Genomic DNA, 16,126 nt, shown 5'->3' with positions numbered 1-16,126 from the left:
AGTTTGACAAAAATATGTTAGTCTACCAACAGCGGGGAACTTTGAATTAAAAAGGAAACCATAGATATTTAAATATCAGATGTATTTAAATATGAATGTTACCTTAGGTCTGTTTTGTTTGTTATGGTGCCTTCCTCCAAGGAATTGAGGATGTTCCTTGGAAACATTAGCAACAAGGTCAACTAGGACTAGGAAGAAGGTCGTGTTATTTAATTAAAGAGAGGATTTGCTCAAACAACAAGAGCAAGCCATTAAAACAGGTTTTACAGTCATCTCTGATGAGAAAGTTTGTTTCTGTTATCTGACCTACAGAAAAAAAACATGGCATGAAGGGAGTGAGATAGAAGACAGAGCAAATAGAAATGCCAGGGAGAGATGAAAGGAAGCACAATCCAAAAACATCATTTCCTTTCAATCCCATCTGAACTCAAAGCACCCTTTCCATAAACCATCTCGTGGGTCTTTGTGACAGCCCTTTGAGACAGGGAGGGCTCACTTGGAATTATACTCTTAAGCGAGTTAGAAGGGACCCCAGCTGTTATTCAGGCCAATCTTCCACCCACCCAACACTTCCCAGAACAGCATCCCTTTCAGGTAGGCGGACACTCAGCCTCTGCTATGAATCGCTGAACGGCAGAATTCACAAGGCCACCAGATCTTTTGTTGAACAGTTTTAATCATTATCGTGGGTTTGTTTATACTGAGCTGACGTTGATCTCCATGTAATGTCCACCTAAAGTACACATTCCTACCTAATAGCAATCTGGATCTCAAAAAAGTCTTCCAAATGATAAAGTCAGCCAATATAGATCTAGGAGCAAAACAGCTTCCATCAGCTTTACAGTTCCAACTGTGGAAACTGTACTCTTACCTCTCTCCCCCTCCTTTATTTTCCGAAAGGCAGACCTGGAACCTGTTTTACTCTGTCCATAAATACTACTGAACATGGCATATTTATATCAGTGCCCTGGGTATCATAAATAAGGCACTGAAGTAACCATCCATAATTAGCCATTTGGCTTTGTCCAGGCTTATCTGTAACGGGCCCTTGGAAGCTCAAAAAAGAATCCAGTCATTTGATTTCCTCAATAAAGCTGCATTTGATTATTCACACTGTTTATGAGCTCTGCATCAGATGTGATTCTGTAGAGAAAAAAACACAATAGTTTTTCCAATAGCCCTTTCTCATACACACAAAAGGGTGTATACAAAAGCCTGCAGATAATAACAAGGTTCTCTTACTCATTTAATATTTTGATTAACATTGGAATTAAAGAGATTTCAGTAGTCACAGAGTAACATAAATATAATTTTTTTAGGCAAATGCGTTTGTGAACCACAACTTTAAATATTCAGCCAGCTGCTGCCATCCACAAGAGTATCCCTGTTCATTTTTGTATTCTCAAGATGAGTCATAGTAAATTAATTCCCAAGCTCTCTATTCACTCTCCTGTTCACCACACCAACTTAAAGGTCCAGTCCACAGAGCCACCTTTTAAGAAAGAAGACTTGCGTCTGATTTCAAAAGACTCCTTGGAATCTGATTCAGAAAGCCTCACTCAAGAGATCAAGTCCCAGTCTAAACTTGAAGATCAAATTCAGGATAACAACATGGAGCCTGACAGCTTAGAGGAAGAGAGCTTGAGTGAGACGGAAGAGGAAGCAAGCAGAAAAGCAGCTCAGAGGACCACCAAGGAAAACCTCCACACCCAAGATGCTGGTGGGAATAACAGGTAAGGAATTGGCTTGTGTAAGAAAACAGTAGGTTTTGAAATACATTGTTACCTAATTACTGGTACTGTCCCAAGGGAAAGTAAGGGCAGGCTCTTGGTTTTGGGGTTTACTTTTTATTTTATATTGGAGTATACTTGATTTATAATGTTGTGTTAGTTTCAGGTGTACAATAAAGTGATTCAGTTATACATATACATATATCTATTCTTTTTCTGATTCTTTTCCCATATACGTTATTAAAGAATATTGAGTAGAGTTCCCTGTGCTATACAGTAGGTCCTTGTTGATTATTTTATATATAGTAGTGTGTACATGTTAATCTCAAACTCCCAGTGTATCCCTCTCCCACCCCACCTCTCCCCTTTGGTAATCCTAAGTTTGTTTTCTAAGTTTGTGAGTCTGTTTCTGGACAGGCTGTTGTAATGAGCACCTTTGTAATGTGTGTGAGACAGGTCTCCAAGAAGCTAAGGACAGCCTGGAGCCAGGATTTTTGTCACATTCATTTCTTTCTTACTTAAAAAAAAAAAAAAAAAAAGCATAAGACGAGAATAGTTATTAATAATAAAGGCATTTGCATTTCTTACACTCCTTAGCTCCTGTCCATATTCCAAGTGTCTCTACTGCTGTGACCTCACCTTGGAGAAATCCCAGAAAGCCTGGCCTAGAAAAGTGCCATGACTTGGAGTCAGGTGGTCTTGAGTCGGTCAAGGCACTGCTGTTTACTGCATACTTTGAAATAAGTCCCTTCAGTCTTATGGGGTATTAACTTTATGCTAGAAGCTACCGAAACATCTAAGAGGATATATAAATGAGTGCAATATTAACTCAGTTTTAATGAAAATATAAACACTATGCTAGAATATCGAAGTTAACAGCTATGAATTAGGCCGGGGTCTTGGGATGGTGGTAAAGTACAGAGCGTCTGAAGCAGACCACTTGGGTTCGAATTCTGCCACTGACTAGCTGTGTGACCTTCACCCAGCCCATCTAAACTCTCTGTGCCTCCGTTCCTCATCAGTAAAAATGGGATAATAATAACAGTTACCTCACAGAGTTACCATGAGGCCAAAAGAAGTTTATGTACGAGCGTGAGTCAAAAATCATCTGCATTCTGGCTGTAGAATTTATAGAAGTTTTAATATAACTGGAGTGTGCACAATTTTTGACTCACCCTTGTATATACATAAAAAGTGCTTCGAACAGTGATTCATTATAAGTTATGTATGTGTTAGATGTTTTTTACATTAGGATTAAAATAAATCGAGGAAAGTTTACTGGAAGGCCTAGAACTCGGGCAGGCAGGGTTTTGGAGACTAGGTAAGACCTGGGAAAAAATGAATAGAATTAGGATGAATGTGTGTGGCACGTTGAGCCCTGCTTAATGGCAGAGGATTTGTTCTGAATGTAGGGAAAGTAGACAGAGGAGGGGCTTTGCAGGCGCCACTGTGGAGTGCCACCAGCCCACGCCACGGATAGGACGTGCAACACAGAACTCAAATGACGTGTCCCAAGAATACAGTCCCAGCAAAGGCTGGTGTGGGAGCCATGATGAGAGCCCAGTCCTGATTCTTTTTCTTCCCTTCTTCTTTCCCTCTTTCTCTCTTTCACTGGAAATATCGAGTTGAACTGAGCCCATTTGCTTCTTAGGGGATCTCACAGTACAGTATAGTAAGTCCCCTACATACGAACCTTGAAGTTGTGAACTTTCAAAGATGCGAACGTATTATAAACCTATTCCAGTACGGTACTACATAGCTGATTGTGTTAGTTGGGTGCCTAGGCTAATTTTGTTGGACTTATGAACAAATTAGACTTACAAATACACTCTAGGAATGGAACTTGTTTGTATGTAGGGAACTTACTGTACAAGTGATAAATGCTATAACTGAGGCACAGCCGTAGGGCTGGGGGGGTGAAAGAGGCACTTAGGAAGGCTTTAACCAGCCAGCTGCCCCTGACTGGACTGGGTCAGGTACACCTGGAGGAGAAAATTCAGGTTCTTGGGGAGGGCAGGGAGATGAAGTAGTGTTCGAGGAAGATTATCCTGGAAGCTGGTGCATTATGAATTAGAGGGTAAAAACACAGTGGACAAAGAGACTACCATATGGTAATAATTACACCAACCACAATAACAGTAATGACATCTCTTTTGAAAGGCCATCTGTAATTTCACTCAGTTCTTCATCCCTCAAGAAAGTACTGCTGTTCCCATCTTGCAGATCAGGAAAATGAAGCTGGCAGACGTGAAGTGCTTTGTTATTGATATCGACGTGTTTTTTTTAATACTTTATGTATTTTGCCCATACCGTGTGGCTTGCAGGATCTTAGTTCCCTGACCAGGGATTGAACCTGGGCCACAGCAGTGAAAGCATGAAAGCGCCAAGTCCTAACCACTGGGCCACCAGGGAATTCCCTGAGTTTTTTAATTAAGAAAAAATTCTAACGTACAGAAAAGTACGGAGAAAAATACCATGTTACCCTTATTGCTATATTTGTTTCAGATATATTTTTTAAAACAGAAAGTGTTACAGACAGTTTCCTTGTTCCCCTTCTCAAATCCATCTGTCCTCCCTCTTCCTCCTCAGAGATAACCAACACATACTCTTGGATCGAACCCTCGCCCCCTGTAGTGGAAGCATGGAGGACTGGACCGCCAGGGAAGTCCCAACCAATACATACTCTTATATGAGTGTATATCCCTGGTAGCAATCTTTTATTCATATCCCTCATGGGTAATTTATCATTAGTGGAGACATGTATATAAAGAATTGAAAGGACTTGGTGACCGTTTAGAACTGGGGTTGGAAGGAACAAGACAAGGCACAGATGACTTTGAGGTTCTAAAAATAGCATTTATAGAATGCTTGTCCTGAGGCCATCCCTGTGCCAAACCTTTCCATGGGTCGTCTCAGTTAATCCTTACGGCAGCCCCAACAGCCAGACACTATAATGACCCCATTTTAAAGACTGCAAATGAGGCTTAAAGAAACCGGTTACATTATACCCATTTGTTCTACCCGGTGAGTGGTGGAGCAGAAAACTCCTGCAGTCTGACTCTATGCTTTAAACCATGTTTTTATTGTAGCTCTAATCTAAGAGAGTCATAGCCTCCTAGGTAATAAATGGTAGTTTTATTTACAAAAATGGGGCGAGGGGAGGGAATTGGAAAGGAAAGATCTTTTGCAGTAGATAGGTATTCTTGTCTGTACTTTTACGATGAAGAAACCAAGGCAAGGATTCATTAAGTGACCTCATTTCCCCAATGTTGAGTTTTTCCTCTTTGAGCAGAGCTCAGAGACGTAATTTTAACCTTGCTTTTTACCCAAGGACAATGTAAATACCACTCACTATATTTCAAAATAAAAAATCATACTTATAAAGTGATAAACATGGTTGGGCCTTGGTCTTCTGATTCAGATATCCTTAAATAATGGTATTTTTCTTAGACTGATTTGCCTTGGAAATCCTTAACGATAGACTGTAACCCTCAGAGTTAAGATAGGTTATAGCCCTAATGATTGTTTGGCTATACAGTGCTTCATATCTTGAATATTTGGAGCACCAGGTCTGCACTACAAAGGAAAGCAGAACTGAAGCACTTAGCCAAGTGATACCTCAGAAATATCATCCAGGTGAGTGTTTCATTATGGCCTCTTTCTCTGCCTCACTGTAGTCTTGGAAGCCTTTCCTAGGTGTATTGCTGGTTGGATCTGAGTAGTTTACGAGCCATGAAATAAGACAAATTGATCTCAGGCTCTCAATATGAAATTCAAGTAGGCTTTCATTTGTCAGGTAGATGGCATTCTGGGAATTGTAGTTCAAAATAATTAGTCAAAGCCTTGCCTTAAAACCAAGGAAAACCTCTTTCTTCTTGCTTTTACGGGCAACCATTTTAAAAGCTGCCTGACAAATCACTTGAGCCCTACTCTTATGTTTTGATGTTACTAGAACCTCCTCAAAGCAATTACTCCTTGTACCTCAGCAAAGTCAAGCCACAGTTCGATGTATATGGATTAGAGAAAACCTTTTACTTAATGGAAATTGGAACAGCATTGACTGCAGTGAATGAATCAAGAGTGGAAAGAGGATCTTCACATGATAATCCTTAAACCCCACTCCAGAACTAGCCTTACGACACTGGGCACTCAGAAGAAAGAGATCAATGTAATTCCTAGAGCATTAGAAATAACCTCTTCAGCCCTGGGGCCTTCTGAAACCTCATATGTCAAAAAAAAAAAAAAAAAAGGTCAGAAAGCAGCAATACAGTAACCAGTATATGTGTTTGATAAGGTCTTATTTACAAAAATACTTCAATATAATTAGCTACCATTTGTAGGACTATTTGCTTGATCTATACTATCTCATTTATCCTTACAAGTGGCTCTTAGGTATTATTATCCCCATTTTGCAGATAAGGAACCAAGGCTCTGATAGTTGTGCAGGTGTACATAGCTACTAAGTGGCAGAGCCAGAAATTGAACTGAATGAACTCTCTTCTAATTCCAAAGCCTGAGCCTCTAATTATAAGTATCAAGACAGGTGATCAAGGGCTGATCTGGTAAAGGATTCAGTTTTGCTCTCTAGCAAAAATTAAAGGTATAACTTCAACAGGGACTGAACTGAGGCCCGATTAAATATGCATGTAAAATTATAAATTTTAGCAAAGTAATACAGATTTGTAAAGGATCCTGTGCCCTCAGAATACAGTAAATATTAATGGTGTTTTACTTTGGGCAGCGAGGTCGTGGTCGCTTGTATGCCTCAGCAGCAATCCTGGGAAACGGAATGTTTTCATTCATTGAGGTCTCTCTCATCACCTGGGAAGCATGGCCTTCACAAAAGATCCCACATTCTGTCTAATAAACCCCCTTGTGCCAGGAATTAGTGGGTGGGAGATATGCACAGTAAGGAATTCTGAAATTGAATATTCAGAATTGTCTAGAAGTAAGGAAAGGACTCAGGAATAATAGTCTGCATTTTTATGATGGTATATAATTTTTTCTCTCAAACGCTTTCATATATAGTTGACCCTTGAACAAAATGAATTTGAACTGAGCAGGTCCACGTAAATGAGCATTTTTTTCAATAAATAATACTGCAGTACTACAAACTCTACGATTGATTGAATTAGCGGATGTGGAACCATGGATACAGAAGGCCGGCTCTGGGACTTGAGCATCTGTGGAATTTAGTATCCCTCACGTGACCTGTACCCAGTCCCTCACGGATACCAGGGACGACTGTATGTTGTTTCCAATTAATAATATAAGAATCAGGTGAAGCATTGAATGATGATTTCTAGGACTTAAATAGCAGTATGGGATAAGCAAAACAGAAAATAGGTAAAGAGAGACTTAGTAAAAAACAAAACTCAGTATTTTAATTTCCCCCTCCAATCTCCCAGACTTTTGTAGGACACATTGGATATATTTAAGTTGAGGAGAGGCTACTTCCTCACATAAGCGTTGTAGAGATTTTTTTTTTCCTCTGATTGGGAGAGTAAAGATGACGCTTGAGGCTAGGTCTAATAATGTAGTATTATTAAGAACATTCTGAGAGCTTCCAGGAGTCACCTTTCATTCCTGTTTGTTTCTAGCAACATTCATCTATGTTGATTTGTATTGTCTTGATTAGAGACCTTTTCAATTTAAGGTCATTGGCTGGCCAACCTCTTTCAAATACATTCTACTATATACCCAATTCTAGGGGTTTCACACAGTATTGGGGGATAGCTACTAGCATTTTGGTTATTTATTTCTGATCACATGGATACAGTCATATCAGAGAAGTGACTTGCTGTCGTAGGTATTAGCCACTGCTGTTTTATGTCCACTTGCTTACAAACTCTGCAGCAGTCAAACCCTGATGCGCTCCTCAGAGCAGGCACGGTGCCTTCATGACAGACGAGCAGTCAGAGGAGGAAGTAAAGCGCGTGCATGGGCACAAATTGTGTCTATTAGAGGCAGAGTCCCTGCCAGAAATGCTAAAGCCACTGTGACTCCTGGGGTTTTACTGCTCATGGAGACAACCACCAGTTCCTCTCTAGTTTATTTCCAAAAGGGGATGCGTTACTGTGTTAAAATAAGTAAATAAATAGTGAGTTTTGAAACCTCACAAAGTGTAATTTAAATTTATATCGCCTGTAATCCTGCAGGTTTATCAAGAGGTTAGGAAGGTTGTAACCAAGTGACTAAGGGGATAGTTTAATTTATGGCCTTCACTGTATTCATCTGTTTCTACGTCCTGACAAATCTGGAAATGTAGAAATCTTTGGTTACTATAATTTTTAATGGATTGAATTTAAAATAAATGCTTTTTTCCCAACACTTAAATACATTACTGAGTTTCGCATGATAGGCCCAATTCAATTTAAAAAATAGTGGATTCTGAGAGCTGGATTCTGAGACTCTTACAGGTCATTCTATTTCCTATTGTAAAAGGAGAAACCTGAGGCCTGGAGTGAATAAGAAACTCACTCAAGTTCACACAGCTGCTCAGTGGCAAAATCTGGACCAGGACCCAGATGTCAAGACCTGTCCAGTGCTTTTCCCATAACATCACAGCTACCTTGCAATTCCAATGCTGTTTATATCTGGCATTCAAAATACAGGAAACTCGGGGACTTCCCAGGTAGTCCAGTGGTTAAGGGGAGGCAGGTTCGATCCCTGGTCGGGGAGCTAAGGCCCCACATGCCATAGGGCAACTAAGCCCGTGCACTCTAGAGCCCACGCGCCACAACTAGAGAGCCCCGTGCTCTAGAGTCCGCGCACGACAACAAAGAGCCCGCGTGCCGCAACTAAGACCCAACGCAGCCAGATAAATATTTTTAAAATAAATAAAATAAAATACAAGAAACTGTATCTAAAGAAAGTGTAACACCTGGAAATGTAAATCTGGGTCCCTGGCTTTTAGCCATTGTTTCTGGAGAATGAAAAGAACGTCCAGGCTTTCCACAGAAAATGTCTGGCTTGAGCACTGTAAACTCCCACTGAACGGGAGGAATTATGTTTCTAAATATGCTCTGTGTCATACAGCATTTCCCTTGTGAAGACGCAGCCTTTGTTTCACGTAAGATAATCAATAGAAATGAGGTACTGGAATTTTACATTGTGATTACTGACGCACCCTCTTAAGATAATTTATTTTCATTTAACACTCAGATTGTCTTTGAATCAAGACTGGTACTAATAAGAACTTGAGGCAAATATCTGCTTATTTTCCAGCCATAAATCTATTGTCAAAAGGGGGGGGGGGACTTTGGTGGGAATTATCTAAATTATATATTACAATAAATAAAATTCACCAGATAACAATCCAGCCCCTTCACTTGAGGTGTTTCTGTAGACAGTCTTTGGCCTTCGGTTCATTAAACTACCTTTCTCCTATTAAAATGCTTACTTTTTTTTTAGCAGAATAAATGTCTGCATTAAATGAAATTTTCTGGGTGGTAAATAGCCTCCCCAAAGCGTTGCAGTATACTTGTGGAACCATTTTATTTCATACTTACAAAAGTGATTTTTTAATCCTTTGATTTGTTTCATTTTATTTACTTAAAAGCCGTTGATAAAAAGAGTAAGATAAGCACAGAATTCAGAAATCCTTGGAAACAGTTGTCAGTTTTATAGCTCCTTAAGGAGGCTTTAAAAACTTTACACTTAAACAGAAATTGAATTTGCTGTTCATATGCATAAAAGATTTAATGGCATATAAATTGGGAATAATTGTTCTGTTTAAAAGGATTAAATTAAACCTAAATCAATAATAACGTGCAGTTTCAATTTAACTGCCTACTTAAAATAAAGTGGCAAATAAGTAACTGCTAAATGATTAATAGCAATGCTTTTATTCACCTCCTCGACAGGCAAAATGGCCAGTTATTGAATATTTTATTATGAGTGCAAAGGATGTTAATTGTACTAGAAACATGCTCTAATTTTAGTAATTTTTTGATTGAATACTAAGCTGAATATGAGGCTCTCCGTCAAATGGAGATTTGATTTTATTTGGACTGAAGTTGCCACAGTCAGTACTCAAATATGGTCCATTAGAGCCAGAAGATAGGACGGCACATGCATACGAGTCCACCCTCCCCATCCTCTGCACATGCATTTCTAACCTGGGCATCTGAAGGGCAGAACCGGCATCTGCTGTCTGAACGGCAACAAAAGCATTGTGTACTCATTGTCTGTGTAACCTTCCTATCAAATGGGGAGGAAACGAGGTGCGTGTTTTGTGGGCACATGATTACTGATGAAGGAGCACTTCACACTCATTTTGTTCCAGTGTGTTGACCTGGACCACACAACACAATTGAGCTCCTCAGCACACAAGCTCAGAACAATGGGGTTCTTTAGTATCATGTTCTATTTCAACCATTAGATTTTGTTCCTGTGAAGTATTACAGCTTTCCGTGCGCATGAGTTTGCAAAACATAACCTCCCATTTGTCTCAACATATGGTTTCCATCAAAAGGGGGAGAGAGGGGGATGTTTTAAGATAGTCATTGCAGGTGTACATGGTACAGTGTAATTACAGCTCTTAGAAGAGCCACATTTTCCTATTCTCATCTTGTAAATACATATTATTAGAGTGTCTCTTCAAATGATTGGTTCAGAAACATCTTTTGCAGCCAGAGCAACTCATTAGGTCTGATTTGTTTCAAAACCTCCTGTATTTTCTAGGTTTCACTTAAAACATCAGTCTTTTCCAGGGCATGTGATACTGCTTCTCTGGGCATCTAAGAATGGCAATTTGTTGAGGCTGGAAATTATAGCTCTTTCTGAAGGTCTAAAGTAATTGAATTCTCCTGGTTTTATCTTCCTCATCATCTTTCAGCAGTTCTTAAAATATCTCATCATGTGGAAATACTGACATTTCTTAATCCCATTTCCTAAATTACAGTTCAGACAGATTCTCCATGCTGCCTAGGTCATGGTAAAAAAAATTGGATTTTTAAAGATAAGTGTTCATTCTTTCAGGCCACTAAGGTGCCACTTAGTGCATCACGAGACAACTTTGTGCCCTGGAAATAACTTAAGCCCTAGTGAGAGAAGAGTCCCTTGTGATCCATGAGCAGGAAGTACAGTACACACCAATTTGTGTCATGGTGACAGAATGCAACACACAGCAAGCAAAGACCAGTGACGGAGCTCGCTGGCACGTGCTTTTACAGCCAGCCCTTCCTGGGACCTTCCTTACTCTATGCCAAGAACATAGTTCTAAGCATATATATGTATATAAATGTACTTAATACTCTCAATAACTATGAGGTAGGTACTATTATCTTTTTGAGGTAGGTACTATTATTATCCTCATTTTATTGATGAGGAAGCTGAAGCACAGAAGTACAATAACTTGCCCACACTCCCACAGTAACTGGTGGCACCAGGAATTCAGTGCAGGCAGTCCAGTGCTAGGACCCTTGTCCTTAGATTTTCTGCAGTACCATTTCTCAGGACCAAAATACTCCATATCATTTATTCCATGAGACTGAGGGGTGTCTATAGCCCTGACTGTGGACATCATGCCATCATCAGCTGATGCTAGTTAAGTCTGGTGACCAGTCTGAATGCCAGTTTTCTTAGTGTAACTGCAGAGATGGAAGTCAGGGACTTCCATTTCCTTCAACCATCAGACTACCTATTTGTTAAAAAGAGTGGGCATTCTTCACTTATTGACTCGTGTGAGTTCGTCATAGGATCATAGAACAAGAGAGTTGGAATGGACTTTGAGATATCATCTAGCAATTAAATCTGGAAATAAGAGGTCAACATATTTTCACTGATAAACAAGGTCTGTCCTCCTATTGTAAATGCCCATAACATCCTGTAATTCTTTCTGTATCTAGTTTATTACTTGATTGTTAGCATTGGTACGTAAGACCCATCCACCTGCCTTCCTCACCCGGTGGCCAGTTCCTTCCGCCTGCTTCTGTTTCGCTCGCCACTCACCTCCACTGCCTAGTACTTGGAGAGCCACTCAGTAACTCCCCTAAGGCAGACCCTGAAACAGCACCTGCTTCACTGCCACCTCTGGGATTGGCTGCGTGATATAGAGAGAGTTATTGGACAGGAACCAGATCCCAGGGCAGACTGCCAGGGTCTAAATCCCAGCTCCACCACGTATTAGCTCTGTGGCCTTGGAAAAGTGACACGTGCTCTCCAAGCCTCAGTTTCTTCATCTATTAAATGGGGACAATAATAGCACCACCCCATAGGATTGTTCAAAGGAAAAAACTGGAAATTCACTGTAAGCATTCCCTAGATCAGCACACAATAATATGTGCTATCTTCCCAAAGCCAGCACCCTGCAACCTGCCCCAGAAAAGCAGCAGAACAGTAGGCCCCAATAAGACGTGTCACTTTTAAAGGTTGCCAATCCCTGCTCTAAACAGTGCAAAGAGGGCTACCTGTTCTAAAACGCCCACCCCGCCCCCAAACCACATAGCCTCTGTATATGGTCCCTTCCAAAAACTCATCACTTTGCCTATCCAGAAGTATTTATATCTTACTATCTTTGCTCTCTATTTAAATGATTTTTGCCAAATTAAATCCAAATTCTCAGGTTAATGTAGCTAAGCCAAACCCTTCACGGAGTTTACAAAATCCTTCAAGATCTCACCTCTGCTTAACCCTGAGCTCTATTCCTCAGCTGACCCTCCTTCCACCCTCCGTTTTATCCACGCAGAACATGTTCTTTAAGAGCCCCATGTTCTCTCTCCTCTCCATTCCCTTTTACATGTTGTTTCCTCAGCCTGGCTTATGCTTCCTGCCCTTCTTAGCCTTCCGTCTCAGCTAAGCCATCACTTCCTTCAGAAAGCTTCCCCTTCTCCCAAGATGGGACTGGATGTCCCTCCTCAGTCCTGATGGCCCCGTGCTCCTCAGTGAGGCACTCATCACTCCAATGGTAAATAGCTCATTTCCTGGGCTGTATCCCCCACTAGGCTGTGAGTTCACCACTGAATCCCCCTAACTTAGTACATGCTCAGTAAATATCTCTAGAATCAGTAAATGAGCAAATGCAGGAGGGAAGTTAAATTCTGTCAGATCAAGTGAATGAATGAATGAGGAAAGTTAAATTCACTTTTTCCTTTCAATATATCATAGGTATGGGGAAATAGCACATTTCTTCACTTCAGAAAATCTTTATATCTTTATTTACTTGAAGATGTACTTTCATCTTTTCTTCCCCATCTACACAAGCACTGCTGAAACTTAATGCAGCGCAAAATAAGCCCTAAAATCATTCACTGATTTGGTCCAATGCAGGAAGCTTTTCTGCATGTTTAGATTCTAATTTACCACTGTTGGGGTTTTTTTTTAATAAATATCTAATGCTCAGTTATTGATTCAAGCATCACTTACTGCTCTTCTGCCCATAGCACAGAGTAGAAGTTAGGGACGGAAGGATAACCCTCAGTCCTTGCTGCCCAGGACCTTAACCAGGCGAAGAGATACGGTTGCCATAGTGAAATGTGAAAGAAGCACAAATATAGCACGTGAATTAAGCTATATTGTCTCATTTTGATTTCATGCAATCTTGAGAAATAAACAGAACAAATATAATTGATCCCTACTTACAGCTGAGAGGAACCAGCTCAGGGGTGACATGATTCGCTGCTGACACACAGATAGGTAGTGACAGACCCAGAACCTGAGCCCAGGTCTCTCCAGTCCCAAGTTCAGAGCCCTCCCAGCCCCTGGGACAGTACATGCCCAGTGACCCTTGGAGCCGAGTGAAAGGCAGGGCCAAAAACTCCTGTAAGTTCATGTGATTGGACAACACACGGAGAAACCTCCTGGAAGCCCCAGAGGCAGGTAGCCCTGTGGAGTTTCTGGGAGTGGCGAGTCACACAGTTTGATGTCGATTTCCTGACAAACGGGGACCCTCTCCATTCAGGCAGTTTGCTGGAGGAGAATATCATTTTTCTTCCCTTGGTGGAAAAGGAAGAGCAGCCTAACCCAAGAAGTTTTCCATCTTAATATGTGAACTAAAAATTCAAAGTGACAAGGGGAATTCCCTCCCTGGCAGTCCAGTGGTTAGGAGTCAGTGCTTTTACTGCCATGGCCCAGGTTCAACCCCTGGTCAGGGAACTGAGATCCCATCCGGCAAGCCTTGCAGCACGGCCCTGCGCACCAACCCCCCCCCCACCCCCAAAAGACACTAAAAATTCAGTGACAATTTATCAAGACATGGGAGTTGGGGCTTTCTGCTCTAGTTTTTGCTTTACATGAAATCAAAGAAATCTAGGTCCACATTAAGAAGACTAAATTAGCATTAGGGGCACCATTAGTTTGTTTACCCAGCATAAAATTATGTCCTCTGTAAACGGGAATATCAAATAGCATAAAAAGCCCAGATGATTTACATTTTCTTTTTGATTAGAGGATTGCATCTACTGTACTCAAGGAAGGAAAATCTCTCCTATTTAGCTTTTGAAGATCAAAGGGGCCATTAAATATGCCATATTACCAGCATTTTTTTTTTCTCTTTTGGTTAAGACCAGGAGGTACTTTACAAATTGAGATGGTCATGGGGAAAAAGGAGGACTTTATTTGGGGTCATATGCGCTGATTACAGACCAGTTTCCTCCCCTCGGGCAGGACCCTATGCTTAACCTTTTATTCAGATAGGGCCGTCCTACAGTTTAAAGCGTACGCTGACCTGTATCCTGAGTTTTGTGCACATAGACTTGACCGAGAGAGTAGGAGTTGAGCGCTTTCTGAGCCACCGTCTGATGCTAAATGTCAGGGATCTTCCCATAGCACATTTGATAAAATCCACAAAGACAAAATGAAGTGACAAGTAAAAATCCCCGATACAGGAGGGTGAACCTGTGTAGGTATTCAGCCAGGATAAATCTTGCTTTCCTCCCACAGAAGGCGCAGACGGAGTCGTTGTCCAGGCAACCGTCGAATTTCCCTTCCTAGATAAACAGCTAAATGTGTATATCACCAGCTAAGTGTGAAATCCATTTTATCTTCAGCAGCTTATTACTTATTCAGCTTACAGTGTGTCAAAGTGATAGCATTCCTTGCACCAAGGCGATTCACTGGCTTAACATTATAGACATTTGCTTTCCAGCTGTTTTCCGGCATTTAGAAATTAACCATCCCCCATTTTTATTCCATATTTCAGTGAACTTAGATGATTATGACTTTTCGCCCTTACGTGTAGCTTTTAGGCCTACTCTGAGCCTGGGATGTGTCTTTTGCATGCAGATAGTAAAAAGGAAAATTTCAGGAGAAAGATGGAGATTGATTTCAAATAAGATGATCAGCTAAAGAGAATAAGTAAATCTGTTTGGATCAAGGACTTGACATTTCTTTTCTGCTTTGGGCAGCCAACAATCCACAGAAGACAAATACTCAGACCTGCGATATGACCCAAACTGGAAGAGGAAAAAAGAGGAGGGGAAGTTGTTGGCTGTGGAAGCGTTGCCGGAGTCTGTGGACAGCTCTACAGAAAACCTGACCTTGAATCCACTTTACCCTTCCAAGGAGGCTTCAATGGAACTCTCAGGGGGTAAAGGCGAACAGAAGAAGAGCCCACGGCACACATCCTCGTTACTTGGGAGTGAATTTTTAAGCCCAAGCTACGAGCATGCCACCCATGGCAGTGGGCCATTTTCGGCGCTGAGTGACAGTGACCCGGAGGAGAAGTCCAGCAACCTCTCTAAGGACTGGAAGAGTTCAGGTTCACACAGTGAGGTGTTCCTGCCAGGATCACGTGGCCCTCGGCAAAGGAAGTCCAAACAATATTTTGTTGAAAAAAACAAGCTGACTTTGGGATTACCCACTCCAAAAACGGACTCTTATCTTCAACTTCACAATAAAAGAAGGGGGGAAACTCACCCAGAGCAGGTATGTAGCAGCTACTTAAAAATCCCTTCTGAGCACTAGAGGGGAATTCGTCTTTACTTGAAATGGCTGAGTATCGCTTCCTTTGGGGTGTTGACATCACTGTAACCACCTCACTGAGTAAAACAAACGCCAGGTACCTTGCCCCCTTTGAAGAATCAGGGGAATTATTCTGCAAATTCTAAAGAGCAAAGTAAAAGCCATCAGTGGCTTACAGGAATATAATTAGTTACTACTTACAAAATGTTTCCATTCGAGGTACCATAGAATTTTTCAAAACTGTTTATTCCATTAATAAAATACAGGGCTGAGGGTTTGATTCCCTGTGTTGGTTGCTTTTGTTCCCACTGAGGCACTGGTGTTCAATCCTATTAAATTCCTCCAGTACATTGGAGGCGCTATGACACACTCGTATCAATAACAGCAACTCACAGAAGTGATTCTCAACTCAGATTGTGTATACATATTGGGTGGTAGTATGAGGAGCGCAGGGCATACAATGTGGGTATTTTTTTTATTGTCCAGGTGATTCT

General features: G+C 41.0%; 1 protein-coding gene across 3 annotated transcripts in view; it reads left to right on the top strand.

Annotated features, from left to right (window-relative positions):
* Positions 1–1,407: 1,407 nt before the first annotated feature.
* The window catches only part of JHY (junctional cadherin complex regulator), a 57,554-nt gene continuing 42,835 nt past the window's right edge, over positions 1,408–16,126 (top strand). For all 3 annotated transcript variants that reach the window (XM_057750731.1, XM_057750729.1, XM_057750728.1), the window contains exons 1-2: positions 1,408–1,733; positions 15,077–15,596. In XM_057750731.1, the coding sequence (XP_057606714.1) occupies positions 1,408–1,733; positions 15,077–15,596 (846 nt within the window). The remainder of the gene's footprint in view (positions 1,734–15,076; positions 15,597–16,126) is intronic.

This window comes from Hippopotamus amphibius, chromosome 9, assembly GCF_030028045.1.
Source record: "Hippopotamus amphibius kiboko isolate mHipAmp2 chromosome 9, mHipAmp2.hap2, whole genome shotgun sequence".
Classification (NCBI taxonomy): Eukaryota; Metazoa; Chordata; class Mammalia; order Artiodactyla; family Hippopotamidae; genus Hippopotamus; species Hippopotamus amphibius.
This window is presented reverse-complemented; position numbering and strand designations above follow the sequence as displayed.